This window comes from Myxocyprinus asiaticus, chromosome 4 (genome assembly GCF_019703515.2).
Source record: "Myxocyprinus asiaticus isolate MX2 ecotype Aquarium Trade chromosome 4, UBuf_Myxa_2, whole genome shotgun sequence".
NCBI lineage: Eukaryota > Metazoa > Chordata > Actinopteri > Cypriniformes > Catostomidae > Myxocyprinus > Myxocyprinus asiaticus.
In genome coordinates, this window is record NC_059347.1 from 57956790 (window position 1) to 57973116 (window position 16327).

At 42.4% G+C, this 16327-nt stretch overlaps 2 protein-coding genes across 4 annotated transcripts in view; one reads left to right on the top strand and one right to left on the bottom strand.

The window, feature by feature from the left end:
* The window catches only part of LOC127440017 (NAD-dependent malic enzyme, mitochondrial-like), a 714514-nt gene that overhangs the window by 236480 nt on the left and 461707 nt on the right, over nucleotides 1-16327 (bottom strand). The window lies entirely within an intron of this gene.
* Nucleotides 1-16327, top strand: part of LOC127440025 (bone morphogenetic protein receptor type-1B-like) — a 47215-nt gene that overhangs the window by 14245 nt on the left and 16643 nt on the right. The window contains exons 2-4 of the mRNA XM_051696397.1: nucleotides 9697-9847; nucleotides 9930-10029; nucleotides 11281-11383. Coding sequence (XP_051552357.1) covers nucleotides 9697-9847; nucleotides 9930-10029; nucleotides 11281-11383 — 354 coding nt within the window. The remainder of the gene's footprint in view (nucleotides 1-9696; nucleotides 9848-9929; nucleotides 10030-11280; nucleotides 11384-16327) is intronic.

Below are 16327 nucleotides of genomic sequence, written 5' to 3' on the forward strand. Positions count from 1 at the left end.
TAATACAAATTATTACATGTTTAAAATTTACATAATCTAAACAAAGTGTGAAATAAACATAAACCATTTCAGTGTTTAATGTGTGAAAATTATTTATATCATTTTTGTTTCTTAATTTCTATTAATTAGTGGCATAATTTCCACTAAACCAATTTTGTATCAAATAAAGTTTTTTCAAAAGTTAGTGTACTTGTTAACCAAGTCGAAAAAAGTGTCAGTGAAGCACAAGGTAAATCACAAGCATCACTGTTAGTTGAAAGCACTCAGGTTAGCAGAAGCTATTATGTTTGTACTGTACAGTATGTCTTATAGCGGTCTCTGTGTTTATGACTGTTTTCACATGACACACTTAACTCTGCACAGGAGGAGGCAAAATCTGTCCATGTTTATGAGTGTCACAGTGTATACATACATGTGTATTGTATGGATCAGACAGGGATGGGATGAGATATTGACTGGTGCATCAGACTTGTGTGTGGGAACCCATGTGTTTATGTCTCAGAGAGGGTCCGGGGCCTCACAGAGCCACAGTAATGAATGAGTCTTACTGTATACACTGACATGTCATTGAAAGTGTTTCTGCACTTTGTAGGATTAAGGTCGTCTCTTAACTATGTGTGTGAGACAGGCTAGGATGCTTTCACTCATACACACACACACACACACACACACACATGTTGGTGCGGCTATCCTTATGAGGACTCTCCATAGACACAATGATTTTTATACTGTACGAACTATAGATTCTATTCCCTAACCCTACCCCTAAACCTAACCCTCACAAAAAAACTTTCTGCATTGTTACATTTTCAAAAAAACATTGTTTAGTATGTTTTTTTTTAAGCGATTTGAATTATGGGGACACTAGAAATGTCCTCATAAACCACATTTGTAGCATAATACCCCTGTAATTACCAGTTTGTAACCTAAAATATTTCCTCGTAAACCACCCAAACCCCCCCCCCCCCCCCCAAACACACACACACACACACACACACACACACACACACACATACACATAGTCCCTTCCAGCTTGAGGGAACGCTGGCGTGTTTGGCTGCCACTGCTCTCAGGCGTATCTGTATTGTGGACTGTGTATTTTATGCATTTCCTATGAAACAAGAATTATTCAATTGACTTTGAAATTGCTTCAGTCAAGACTCACTATCAGCCTAACACAAGCTCTCGCCACCATATGTCAACTTGGGTTGACCCGTTTTCCCTGGAGTAAGTATCCACTTACTCTTTGGTTACAAGGTGTCGAATGCTGGCTTCGGGTTGAGCGGTCTTAAAACAGGCTGCTATGCCGTTACCTTGCGTTCGATCTCGGTATGGCTGTGTGGTATGGCTTACGTGGCTGTTTAATTTGGCTTTGTAGATGAGTAGATGACTACAGAATGTTTTGGTTTTTGCTGTCCATCTTGGTCTTCCAGGCTGTTTTAAAAGACGTGCAGCAACAGGATTTTTTCTGCTCTTCCGTCTCGTCGGAAATGTATTCAGTTTGTGATATGGTGTCTTGCTCATCACAGGACTTGCGGCGTCTCAACTCTTCAGCCCGGTTGCCCGCTGGAATTTACAACCATTGCGTTGCTCGATAAATTACTCGCCGGCCGCATTTCGTGCACCGGGGAACTCGCCGCATATTCTGCAAGAGTGAGTCTGTCACCCCATCGGATGGATGCAATAATATACTGGCTCGTTGGTCTACCTCTCGCTGTTTCCTCACTAAAACCAATGTTTGGAAAGGACGTGTAAACTCTGCCAATCTTCGTCTTTTGGAATATTTTCCTTCAAAGACTGCACCAGACTTCGTTGCACTACCAACAATAGTTCACCCTTCAGTCAATATGGCCCTAGTGAATGCCAGGTCACTATCAAACAAAACTTTTATTTTAAATGACTTTTTTTTTTTTACCTCTCGTGCCCTGGATTTTTTATTTGTGATGGAGACCTGGTTAAATGCTAGAGATTTATCATCTCTTGGCGAGTTATCTCCTTTTGACTGTACTTTTTTCTGTTCTCCCAGGACTACTGGTCATGGTGGTGGATTGGCCACTATTTTTAGAAAAAGTTTTGAAAATAGACTTTTGTAGATGTCTTTTCATGTTTTGAGGTCCAGCTCTTAAAAATAGATCTCAATGATCCCCTGCTTTGTGTATTGGTGTATAGACCTCCTAAATTCAGTAAGTTCCCTGTCTATCACTCACTCAACGTTGTGTTGATGTAGTGACACTAGGGGTTCGCTCTTGAGAGCCCCAGTCACCTTTGCTTTATTCAGAAAAGGCCAATGAAAATTGGCAAGTGGAATTTGCATGACGCTCTCTGCCCTGGACATACGGGTATAAAAGGAGATGGCGTGCACCACTCATTCAGACGTGTTCGTCCTGTCACCTCGCTATTGCTGCTGATGCGTATCAGCGGTCACCCTCGTACGGTCAAGTGTTGTGCTTCCCCAGGGCGCTTTGGCGGCTGAGTCCACGAGTGTAAAAAGAGTATATTCAAAAGAGTATATTTTCTCTAAAAAGCTTGCACAAACAATTGGCATCTTTTTAAAGATGTCCTTTCCCTGTTGTGCTACTGGGTGTGGCCATTATCTCTCCCCACCAGATGGCCACAAAACCAGTGCTTGGGTCGCCAGCACGCCGAGGCAGCTTTTGTGGAGGGGTCATGCTCTCACTGCGAGAACATGCTCATGAGAATGTTGCGGTCGTGGCTCTCTTCCTTCTTTGTGTAGCAGAGAGCCACTGCGGCTGCTTCCCGGTCTGTCCTGGGTTGAAACTCAGGCGGCTGGGTTGGCAAGCGCCGTGGGCAATCTGGATGTGGATATGGGAGTGTTTCTGCCGGCTCAGTCCCTGCAGACCTCCCATACCCAAGCACGCTCGTTCTGCCCGGTGGAGTTCACGAGCGATGCAGGCGATCCGCCTGAGGGTGGATTTAATGTCTCGTTCGGGGCTCGCAATGAGTTATCGGGCCAGCATGAGGTGAGTGCCCTCAAAACATCGCCGGGTGCCTTCTGGGCCCCGGCACCCGGCACCCAATAGGATCGAGAGTAGAGACTGCACCCCCTGATTTGGGAGAGATTCAGGGAGGCGCAGATGGACCTGTCATTGCCTCCTTTGGTACTCCCGGTCCGAGGCTCCCCTCGGCACGGATGCCTTGGCACACAGCTGGCCTTGGGGGCTGCGCAAGTATGTGTTTCCCCAGTGAACCTTGTTGCACAGACATTGTGCAAAGTCAGGGAGGATGGGCAGCAAGTCCTAATGGTTGCGCCGTACTGGCCCAACCAGACTTGGTTCTCAGACCTGATGCTCCTGGCAGTAGCCCCTCCCTGGCGCATTCCCCTGAGGTGGGACTTTCTCACTAAGGGGCAGTGCACGCTCTGGCACCCACGGCCAGACCTCTGGAACCTCCACATCTGGCTCCTAGACGGGACACGGAAGACCTAGGTCTTCTGCCAGCAGTGATAGACATGATAACTCAGGCTAGAGCCCCTCCATGAGGTGGCTGTACGCTCTGAAGTGGCATCTCTTCGCAAATTGGTGTTCTTCCCATGGGGAAGGTCCACAGAGATGCGCAGTTTGGTCTGTGTTGTCCTTCCTCAGGAGGGGCTGGAGAGATGGCTGTTTCCCTCCACCCTGAAGGTGTATGTGGCTGCTATAACAGCGTATCACGATACACTGGATAGGAGACCCTCACGGCAGCACGACCTGATCACCAGGATCCAAAAGGGCACGAGGAGATTAAATCCTCATAGGCCGCACCTGATTCCCTCTTGGGATCTCTCTGTGGTCCTACCTGCCCTACAGAGAGTCCCCTTTGAGCCCCTGGAGCAGGCCAAGCTCAGCACTCTTGTCACAGAAGTCGGCCCTCCTGGTGGCGCTCACCTCTATCAAGAAGTTTGGGGACCTGCAGGCGCTCTCTGTCAGTTCGGGCCAGCACACTTTCATGTGATCTTGAGACCCCAGCCTGGTTACGTGCCCAAAGTTCCCACCACTCCCTTTCGGGATCAGGTGGTGAACCTGTAAGCGCTCCCTTCAGAGGAGGAAGACCCGACCTTGTCGTTGCTGTGTCCTGTTCGCGCCCTGCGCATCTATCTGGACCACATGCTGAGCTTTAGACACCTAGAGCAGCTCTTTGTCTGTTTTGCAGGACAGCAGAAGGGGAAAGCTGTTCCAAACAGAGGCTGGCCCATTGGATTGTGGATGCCATTTCTTTGGCTTACCAATCACAAAACCTGCCATGCCCCTTGGAAGTTTGGGCACACTCCACCAGAGGTGTTGCGTCCTCCTGGGCACTGGCGAGGGCCGCCTCTCTAACAGACATATGCAGAGCAGCGGGTTGGGCTACACTCAATACCTTTGTGAGGTTCTACAAACTCCACATAGAACCAGTTTCGACCCGAGTGTAACGGGGTAACGGGAGGTAAGGCCGGGCAGCCGGTTGGGTGTATTGCTTGCATTCCCCTTTCGAGGTGATAATGCACGCTATCTTGTCCCCCGCAACTGGTAAACACTGGACACCTTTTCGATTTCTTAAGCACTGTTCGGTGACAAACTCGGCGGAGGAGTAATGCTGCCAGGCCCGGTACTCATGGTATGCCCCTTTTCAGGTGAGCCTGTGATGCGTTTCCACTGTTCGGTTTCCCCTCGGTGAACCCTGTGTTTTCCCTTGACAGAGCTTTGCTCTGCCTCGGCTACTGTTGCTGTGTACCCTCTCCGTAGATAGGGTCCTCCCAGTGGCATCATTTCATATGTGAACTTCCTGGTCGGTAAGTCCATGTGAGGTGTTCTCCACATGTTAACCTCCCTCTGGTAGGATGTGGTCTCCATAGTGCTCTCCCTCCTGGAGAGGGAAGAGCACTTCCCCAGTGCTATTCTATCAGGTCTCTGCGGGAAATTGCTTAATACAAAAATCAAGAAAGCAACCGCTGTAGCCTCGGGTAAGTGCCCTAAATGGGACCAGGGAGGTGCCTTACTTAACACACTGAAAGGTCACAGCGTGGTCGAGCGCTCGCTGTGAGGCACGTAGCAGCTTGTGTCTGCTCCTCCATACCTCGTGACACAGTTCAGCGCCTGCGCCGTTTCGTATAGGAACCCCTAGTGTCACTACATCGACACAACGTTGAGTGAGTGACAGACAGGGAACGTCTTGGTTACTGGTGTAACCTCTGTTCCCTGATGGAGGGAACGAGACGTTGTGTCCCTCCTGCCGCGGCGCTGAACCGACCGCTGACATGGCCGGGACTCTCTCTCGGCTCCTCAGCACACATCTGAATGAGTGGTGCACGCCATCTCCTTTTATACTTGTATGTCCGGGGCGCAGAGCGGCATGCAAATTCCACTCGCCAATTTTCATTGGCCTTTTCTGAATAAAGCAAAGGTGGTTGGGGGCTCTCGAGCGAACCCCTAGTGTCACTACATCGACACAACGTCTCGTTCCTTCCATCAGGGAACAGAGGTTACACCAGTAACCAAGATGTTTTTTATCCATGAGTTCTCTGGGTTTCTGTCTGATCTAATGTCTCGCTGTGACAGACTGCTGGCTTTGGGGGATTTTAACATACATGTCTGCTGCCCTTCTTAACCTCTGGTCAAAGACGTTTTAAGCCTCATGGAATCTCTTAGTTTTGTACAACCTGTTTCGTGTCCCACACACAATATGGGCCACACATTTGATCTTGTTTTTACTTATGGGTTTTCTGTATACAATCTTGAAGTATTTGATGCAGGGATTTCAGATCATAGCTCTGTTGTGTTTGAACCTGTTATTTCTTGTCATCTACCCATTCAGCCACAGCCTGTACACTATTCTTATGCTATACACTCCTCTACAGCTTTACATTTTTCAAAGTCTTACTGGACTCTCCTTTCAAATGATATTTTTTGCTCCATCCTGTGGTATGGACACTGAGCAGCTGGTTGAAAATTTTAATGCAGTTTGTTCCGCTGCTCTTGATTCGGCTGTCCCACTGAGGCCTAAGAGATTCCACCTGCAGTCTTAGGCAAGAGTGCTGGAGGGCTGAGCGTAGGTGGAAAAAAAGATAGACTTCAAGTCTCCTACCACATTTTGAGGGAATGCCTAACAGCATATCAAAGCTCTGTCAGTGAGGCAAAATCAAAATATTTTACTGATTTATTAAAAATAAAATGCTAGTATGCCTAAGGTTCTTTTTAAAACTATTAATGCCGTCTTAAATCCCATTGCCTGTTCCCATCCGGACGCCACTCTTGAGACCTGTAAAAAAAAAAAAAAAAAACATTGAATTTTTGGTTAAAAAAATTCAGGATATTAGGTCTCAATTTTTTCCCTCAGACATGAAATTCCCTCAGTTAGTGCCACCCCCTAACTGCTTTACAAATTTCCAACCTGTGTCTGCATGTAAATTAGCCAAAATTATTTCATGTATGAAACCCACTTACTGCCAATCAGATGTACTGCCTGCACGTTTGTTTAGGGAAGTCTTCAATACCATCAGTCCTATTGTTGTAGCTATAATAAATAGCTCTCTTATAAATGGAGATGTTCCAGTTAGCTTTAAACAAGCTATTGTACAGCCTTTATTGAAAAAATCTCATCTTGACCCCACTGTGTATCATAATTTCAGACCCATTTCCAAACAGCTTTTCATTTCAAAGGATTTGGAGAAAGTTGTCCATTCTCAGCTCAACTCATATCTGGATAAACACAACATTACAGACAAATTTAAGTCTGGTTTTAGGGCATTGCATAGTACTGAGTCAGCATTGCTGAAGGTCTCAAATGACATTTTGCTGTCCCTTGATTCTGGGTCATGTGCTATCTTAGTTTTGTTAGATCTAAGCACAGCGTTTGACACTATTGACCATGATATTCTTTTAAAAGCCTTGAGCTAGTTGTGGGCATAACAGTGGTTTGCTTCTTATTTAAAGGGCAGAACTTTTTTGGTGACCATTAGGTCCTATTCATCATCATCCGCACCCATATTGTGTGGTGTTCCACAGGGATCCATCTGGGGGCCTCTTTTGTTTTCCCTTTATATGCTTCTACTGAGTTCTATATTTGACAAATATAATATTTCGTATCACTGTTATGCTGACAATTCCCAACTTTACCTCCTTGTCAGACCAGGTGACACATTCATTTGACAGTCTTTTTACATGCCTAGCTGAAGTCGAGAGCTGGATGGCTAATAACTTTATACAGTTAAATGAAAATAAAACTGAGGTTCTCTTGCTAGGCTCTCCTGCCTCCACACCGCCTTTAGAAATCAGTTAGGTTCCCTAACAAACAACTTAAATAATCATATTAAAAACCTTGGCATCTTTTTTTGATCCTCTGATGCAGTTTGACAAACAAATTAGTGCTGTAATTAAAAGTAGTTTTTTCCACCTCAGATCTGTTGCAAAATTAAAACACTTTCTTTTTTTACATAAGAATCTTCAAATTGTAATCCATGCACTCATTTCATCTTGTCTGGACTACTATAACTCCTTGTATGTCAGCCTGCCTCAGTCCACTCTTATCTTATCTGCAGATTGTCCAAAATGTAGCAGCCAGATTTTTAACAAGAACAAAGAAAAGGGAGCACATTTCTCCTGTACTTGCCTCATTGCATTGGCTTCCTATAAAATTTTGAGTTGATTATAAAATTCTGCTCTATGCATACTAAGCACAGCACAGACTGGCACCCGATTATATCTGCGATCTTCTCCAGCCTTACTCAGCACCCAGGTCACTTAGATCGGACAACCAACTTCTTTTAACTGTCCATTCACGTTGCAAGTCCAAGGGCGACCGGGCCTTTTCTGTAGCTGTGACTAAGCTCTGGAATAGCCTGCCTTTTTTACATCAGGGCTTCTCTATCGTTAATATTTTTTAAAACCAGATTAAAGGCTTATTTTTATTCTTTAGCCTTTTGATACTCTTTAGTATTCTTATTCCTTAATCCTCTATTATTTCTTATTATTGTTGTTAGTATTATTTCCCTGTATTCTTTTTTATTCCCAATGTAATTACTAGTTTTCTAAATTGTACAGCACTTTGGTTCAACTTCTGTTGTTTTTAAATGTGCTCTATAAATAAAGTTTGACTTGACTTGACTTGACACAGAGTGACTCGCCTCCATTCTTTATCTAGACTAAAGCATCATGTTTGAGTGTAATATAAGCAGAGCATTAGTGAGTTTAGACTACTGAGTGTTTGTAATAGAGAGAGTGAAAGACAAGAATAGTATGCTATGAGTGAGCAAGAGAGAACTTGTTCAACTTGACTTCATTTTAACATACTAAATATGGAATAATATACAGTTAGCAGGTCATTATCACTAAATAAATCCTGGCAGTGATTCAGGAACCCGATGTGAAGCAGACAACGTTATCCTAACATTCTTATAACAAGGCTACTTAGCAAATAAATGGACATGAAATATTGGAGTTAGAATTATTTTATTCTGGGACCTGGCAAAAAAAAAAAAAAAAAAAAGACTGTGAAACTATACCAATAAATTAGTAGTTCCTGCATTTAAAAGGTGTTTAATGTGTATTGGTGTTTTTCAAGACTTTGTCACATAAATCTCAGCTTCCACTAAACACATAAATTGTGCTAAACTAAGTTATGAAAGATATTGCAGAATAATTTGTTTATATAATATTTAGTTCATGATTTATTCCTGAAACTGTACATTTAGTGTCTATTTATCATAGTTCCGTGTTTAATACAACTTAAGCTCAATTAACAGCATTTGTGCCAATTATACAGTTTAACGGTCATTATACCAAAATATTTGACCACAGAATGCCACGAGTGACTAATCAGAATTTAGTAGTCCAGAGAGCTGTGTAATAAAGCATCTTTATTTTATGTCATTATGTCAAAATTATATATACCATCTCTCCACACCCCCCTCTCACTTTTTAACAGCTCACAGATGTGGAATTATTTTGGCTAAAGATTGTTTGGTCAGTTTCTATACACCTTTGTGGCCGTCTATTTATATGGGGGGTGGGGGGAAGAAGGAAACACACACATCAGCTTTACAGCCCTGAATTATAACATTTCACACAAAGTGAGTTACTAATTACAGCAGCAGTCTCTGTGGGGGTTAACCTGGGGTTAAGTGTTTCGCTCAAGACACAAAAGCAGAATTGTGCTCTCAGGAAGGTTATTATATAGTTTTCAGTTTTAATTTTATTTGTTTCAATTTGTCATTCAAATTTAGCTTCGTTTTCATTAGTCTTTACTTTATTATTGCTAGTTTTAGTCTCCCCCCCCCCCCATTTAAAAAAAAAAAGTTTTAGTTTTTGTTAATATTATTTAAAGGCTGGGTCACATTTGCCTTTGGACGGCAAAATTCTGTTGGTGAAAAAGGCGTGTGCGGAACTAAAGCATGGTATGTGTGTGAATCTTGCAAAAAAAAACTGCACTTTTACATCATTTGCTATGGTAATACCATAGTTTTTTGGACACGTACATTTAATGATAATACATTTACCTTTATGCATTTGGCAGATGCTTTTTTTGTAAAGCAACTTACAGTGCATTTGAGGTATACATTTAATCAATACCATTGAATTATCTTCAGTACCTTGAAGAAACAAGTTAAATACCATGGTATACTGGATGAATATGGTAATAATTCAGTACCATGGTACAGTCATCGGTACAGAACTTTTTGTAGAGGAAATAACTGACCCATGTCCTGTATCTGCTCTTGTGCAGCTAATGTTCTGGACAGCATGCTGCTGCGGAATTCTGGTAAGGTGGCCGAAGGTCGGGAGACTGGAAGTGATGCGGCGGCTCTACTTCAGCACTTCCTGTGGTGTTACTGCTACCATCACTGCCCGGAGGACTCCACCAATAACACATGCAGGTATTGGACACACTCCACTTCATAAACTCAGCACCTAAAGTATGTACACATACACGGGATCATTTGTGTGTTTTGTGCTTAGGACGGATGGTTACTGCTTCACCATGGTGGAAGAAGAGGGTGGAATCGTCTTGGTGACGTCAGGGTGTCTGGGTCTGGTTGGATCAGAGTTTCAGTGCCGAGTGAGTAATAAAATGCTCCCCTAAAGTAAAATAAAGTATTTTTTCTATGGAAAACCATATAAGACATTAGGCAGAAGGCTTTTCCATACAATGAAAGTGGATGGTGATTTATACTGTCAAGCCCCAAAAAGTAATCCATATGACCTGTGAGCTATAATCCAAGTCTTCTGAAGCCATACAACAACTCTGTGTCGATCAAACCAAAAGTAAATTCATTCTTCACTGAATATCTTCCCTTCCGAATCAAATCATAATACAGTGGAGTTTTTTTTGTGAATGACCAACATTTTCATTGTATGGAAAAAAGCAGAAGCGTATTCCATTAAAAAATATGGATTTGGGATTACATGAATTTCAGTGAATTATAAAATGACAGATGATAGAATTTTAACTTTTGGGTGAACTATCAAGAACAAGAAATCAAAATTAACCTATCATATGTCCCTACTCTTACTGTACACTAGAGGTCTGCAATCCCGCAGAACTCCTGCAGGACTCATGGGACCCGATTTAATTTCTTTCTGTGTTTATACTGGGAGCACGCAGTCAGAGAATAGCCTATAAAAATGCAATGTGGAAATCTTTTTTACATTTTATTAATTAATGAATGCAAAAAACAATAATACAATTATTTTTGATAATAATAAACAGAAAAATACAATGTAAAAAATGTGCACACTGCACGTGCATCAAATTATCCAATCCTTATTTAGAGCAGGCCATGCAGGTAGTCAATGTGGGAAAAAAAAATATATGGTGTTGCGGGAATGGGAGCGGTCGGCAAGAAAATCATTGTGGGAAGAGAGTGGCGTAAAATGTAGCTGGACCAAATGGGTGTGGGATCAGAACTTGCGGGAGCGGGATGAAAAAAGTTATTCTTAATTTTTGCGCACGTTATTCTTAAGAAAATGTCATTTCCATCATATACTTTTCCACCCCGAAACAACTATTTATTTTCTGCTGATGTAACCAAGGCAGAGTGGGCAGGGTAAAATAATATTAACCAGTAATATCACAGCCCACTTTTTGTGATCCAATCAAATCCCAGTTGTTAAAAATCAAGCCCTTACATTTTTTCCCCCTGAATATTTGGTTTCACAAAAGAAAGATCACTTTTGTTTCATACTGCCTTTAAGCATTGGACAACAAAACAAAAACCCTCTATTCTCATGAATTAAACATGCAGTGTTAAACATGTATACTGCCAACATGAGATCCTGATGTGTTAATATAGTATGTGTGTGTGCTTAGGACACAGGGAGCTCTAAGCAGAGGCGAGCACTTGAGTGCTGTACAGACCAGGACTACTGTAACAGAGACCTGAACCCCACACTGCCTCCTCTACAAACACCCAGTGAGTACCAGAGCATGTGAGCGGAGCGGAGCGTTGAGCGGAGCGGTGATAATTTCACCTGAGCGGAGAGCGCCTTTTTGAATAATCCGCTCTGCTCTCTCAGGCCGCTCAGCGCCGCTCAGCACCGCTCAGCACCGCTTGCTCAACCCAGAATGCGCTTCATGATATGCTGGTTTGTGAATCTGCGAAATAAGCAATAGGCCTGAGGTATGGAGCTCTAACATTGTTTTAGTGAAGTTGCAAACCTTATAACCTAAATAAATGCAAAGTATAAATCAAAGCTAAGAACGAGAAAATCGAAATGGAGTGTGGAGAGACCTGAGAATTAGCAAATATTCCTTTTGGAATCGTACGCGTCACATTGCCAGAGAGCACGAGGATGTGCTACGCGAACATGGTAGTACAGCAAAAGGTGAGCTAGTAGACTACACTACTATTCGATAATAAATTAATAGATAAGTAATGTATCTTGTTGTTTTGCCATCATCTCAGTGCAGCTGGCAGCTAGATGCAGGCCTGGTTCTGCAGGGTTGCGAAAGTTAGAGCATCCTCAATTGAATATGTAAGATTAATAATACTGTATATTGACAAAGCATTTAGCCTTGAATCCCGGTGAACACACACACAAAACCAATAAACATGTATGATTTTGCAGTGTCCTAATTTGCAGGCGGAGCATTCTGCTTTCATGCCTCTATTGTACAATTGATCATTTGATTGGTAAAGATTTCGGCTCTCGCATAGAGTTTTTATAGCGGATTTATCTCAATTAATCGACCAGCGTTCGATTTCTGCTTCGGGATAAAGTGGCACAAAATTGCTGGTCAGTTTCCCAAAGCCAAATCCACACCTTAACGAGAAGTGAAATGTAAAAAAAAAAAAAAAAAAGACTCTAGATTAGTGTTTGCAGATAACATCTTCGACATCTCTTGCTGCATTCATGCGCAGAGAAACAATCTATTAATGATTGAACATTAGAAAAAAAACTTTTCTTAAACGAAGGCAGTGTAATTTGTGAATTAAATAATTTGTATTTGTTTTAGGATCATTAAACATGATTTCATCTAATATATATATATATTGGACAAAATCTCGCTTTATGCAGGACGATAATTTTGTATTTGTTAAATCCATGGTTAAACCTTGCTGTACATATAAGAGTGCATGCACAAGACATGATCATTTTAGGCATATAAAGTCCAGATTCACTTTATAATGCTTTAAAAATATCAAGGAAAAAAAGGGGACACATGCTATCTACTAATATAATAATTATTATATAAATAACTACAGTCCTTTAGATTGCATATGATTTGTACATATACAATTGTAGGGAATATTAATAAAACAACAACACTGAAAAAGAAAAAAAAACATTCACTACTCTTTTCTGGATAACTTAATACACCCTTTAAAACTGAAAACAAAATTAGGATGAGAAATTGCTCATTTTAATTTACAGACCCAGAGTCTGATAGCATTAAATCAGAAACATATTAATCAAATCTACAGTATAATCATTCCGTGGAGACAACTGAAAAACAATTATGAATTTCACTTTTACCTGCAATATTTTTCCTGGTACCAGTTCATGTTTTCATTATTGCCATAAATGACTTGAACAAACTTTAAAGTTGAAAAGATTGTAGTTTTCTGGGTCGGTTGTATCACTCGGGTCCAGTTTAAACTGAAAAGCGCAAATTTGCGCATATTATGCAAGTTTCCGTGCTGACGCACATATGTTTTATCACTTGTAGAGTCATGTTTGATGACTTGTTTAAAGTAAATAATGGTAATTTAGAACTGAATTTTTTTTTTTTAAAGGTATTATTTGAAGATGTTGATGATATATGTGCTAACAGAGAAATATTTGACTGATTACAAATGATAATGAAGGTCTGGTTCACCCGATTATCTAACAGCCGTTGTAAAGCGAGATTTTATATACTAAAACAAACAATACAATCACATAAGATGTGTACATTACATTCAGATGTGTACATTACTAATCATTTGATAATTTAATAAATGTCGGCATATAGTCTATATTTCACCCAGAGGGGCACCTGAGCCCATGTGGGCAAAGGGGCAGTTGTTTGGACCACTGTGGCTACCCACTGTGTGCATGCTTGGAACCAAGTATACTACAGAGTAATGTAATGTCAGAGCGGGATTTGAGCGAACGCTTTTTTACCGGTGAGCGTGAGCGGTACTTGAGCGGAGCGTCCGCTTGGGCCATGAGCGCATGTGCATGGAGTGGGTTATTGAGCGGAGTGTCCGCTTGGGCCGTGAGAGGCTGAGCGGAGCGCATGTGCATGGAGTGGGTTATTGAGCGGAGTGTCACGCCTCTCCGCTTCGCTCACATGCTCTGGTGAGGACATCTCATAGACATAACAGCCCTCTACAAAGCAAGTAAATCACTTGCATATGCAACCAAATTTTACGCTATGTGACTAAAATACTGTATGTATTTTATTAGCCACTGGTGAGTAAATATTCAGATTTTACTTACCAGAGCTTGAGTTGTTTAGTGACGTAGAAGAAATTGAGGCCGCAATCCTTTTACTGAATAAGAAGAAGCCGGCGATTAAGAAGCTGGATTCAGCCTTGTCTTTTACAGCATGTCTCATGAGCGCACGTCCTGAATGAAATTGACCTTTATGGCTGCAGTGGGATCGCTCTTGATCACACTGTCACCATTGCTTTAGATCAGCTGTGAAATGGCACTGACATTGCATTTAACAACGTCAACTCTGACTTTGGTTAAACTTTTCCCCGGACTGTTTTCACAGCATTCTCCTTTTTAAAGCATGACCAGTAACTTGCCTGTTGGATGTCTGTTAGAAGGTAAAAGTGTTGCAAAGCTCGAAAGCTTGTAGATTTGAAAAACTGTACAATAAATATTTGTACAAGCAAGTCATTCACATTGTACAAGTAAAAGTTTCCTTTTGCTTCGTTTCTTGTATTTTGTATCCAAAGACGAGACTCAGGCACCCCATTTCATTCAAATCAAATCAAATCACTTTTATTGTCACACAACCGTATACACAAGTGCAATAGTGTGTGAAATTCTTGGGTGCAGTTCCGAGCAACATAGTAGTCGTGACAGTGATGAGACACATACCAATTTACAATAAACATCAGATTTACACAACACAATTTAAAATCTAATATACACATAATTACACACAACACAACATACAAATAATAACATACAATGTACAGTATACAATACACACAATATAGAATACACATTATACAATAAAAAAATATATATAGTATAAATAAAATGTACAGTAGGTTGTATTGTACTGTATTGACATTCAGGCTGTCGGTTGATAGTAAGTTGCCAGTGTGTTGTTAAGAGAGAATATAATATAATAATAATATAATTTATGACAGTCCGGTGTGAGATATAAGAGTAAGAGTAATAAAGTGCAGTGCTGATGTATTTTGATCGTGGGAGATCAAGAGTTCAAAAGTCTGATTGCTTGGGGGAAGAAGCTCTCATGAAGTCGGCTGGTGCAGGTCCTGATGCTGCGATACCGCCTGCCTAATGGTAGCAGTGAGAACAGCCCATGGCCCGGGTGGCTGGAGTTTCTGATGATCCTTCGACCTTTTTTCACACACCGCCTGGTATATATGTCCTGGAGGGAGGGAAGCTCACCTCCGATGATGTGTCTGGCAGTTTGCACCACCCTTTGCAGGGCTTTGCGGTTGTGGGCGGTGCTATTGCCGTACCAGGCGGAGATGCAGCCAGTCAGGATGCTCTCACAGTGCTGGTGTAGAACCGTGTGAGGATGTGGCGGTTCATTCCAAACTTCCTCAGCTGTCTCAGGAAGAAGAGGCGCTGATGAGCCTTCTTCACAACGGCTTCAGTGTGGATGGACCATGTGAGTTCCTCAGTGATGTGGACACCCAGGAACTTGAAGCTGCTGACTCTCTCCACTGGTGCTCCATTGATGGTGATGGGACTGTGTTCTCTATCTCTTCTCCTGAAGTCCACCACTAGCTCTTTGTCTTGCTGACGTTGAGGGAGAGGTTGTGCTCCTGACACCAGTGTGTCAGAGTGTGCACCTCCTCTCTGTAGGCTGTTTCATCATTGTCAGTGATCAGACCTACCACCGTCGTATCATCAGCAAACTTAATGATGGCACTGGAGCTATGTGTTGCCACACAGTCATGTGTGTACAGGGAATACAGGAGTGGGCTGAGAACACAGCCCTGTGGGGCTCCAGTGTTGAGGGTCAGTGGTGAGGAGATGTTGCTGCCCATTTTAACCACCTGGCGTCTGCTTGACAGGAAGTCCAGGATCCAGCTGCACAGCGAGCTGTTTAAGCCCAGAGCCCGGAGTTTCTCATCAAGCTTGGAGGGCACTATGGTGTTGAATGCTGAGCTGTGGTCTACAAACAACATTCTCACATAAGTGTTCTTTTTTTCCAGGTGGGAGAGAGCAGTGTGTATTGTAGATGCAATGGCATCATCAGTGGAGCGGTTGTTGCGATAAGCAAACTGCAATGGGTCCAGTGATGGAGGCAGCACAGAGCAGATGTGATCTCTGATTAGTCTCTCAAAGCATTTGCTGATGATGGGGGTCAGAGCAACAGGATGGCAGTCATTTAAGCAAGTGATTTTGGATTGCTTTGGAACAGGCACAATGGTGGACGTTTTAAAGCATGTGGGGACTACAGACAAAGAGAGGGAAAGGTTGAAAATGTCCGTAAAAACATCAGCCAGTTGGTTCGTGCACACTCTGATGACGCGGCCCGGAATGCCATCTGGACCCGCGGCTTTGTGGATATTCACCCATCGGAAGGATCGGGTTACATCCGCTACAGAGACAGAGAGTGAGCTAACCTCTGTAGCTTCGGCCCCAGCCGAATTTAATGTCTCTTTTAAAATCCTTCCTGATATTTATAGTCAGTTGGTGATCAAAAAGATGAA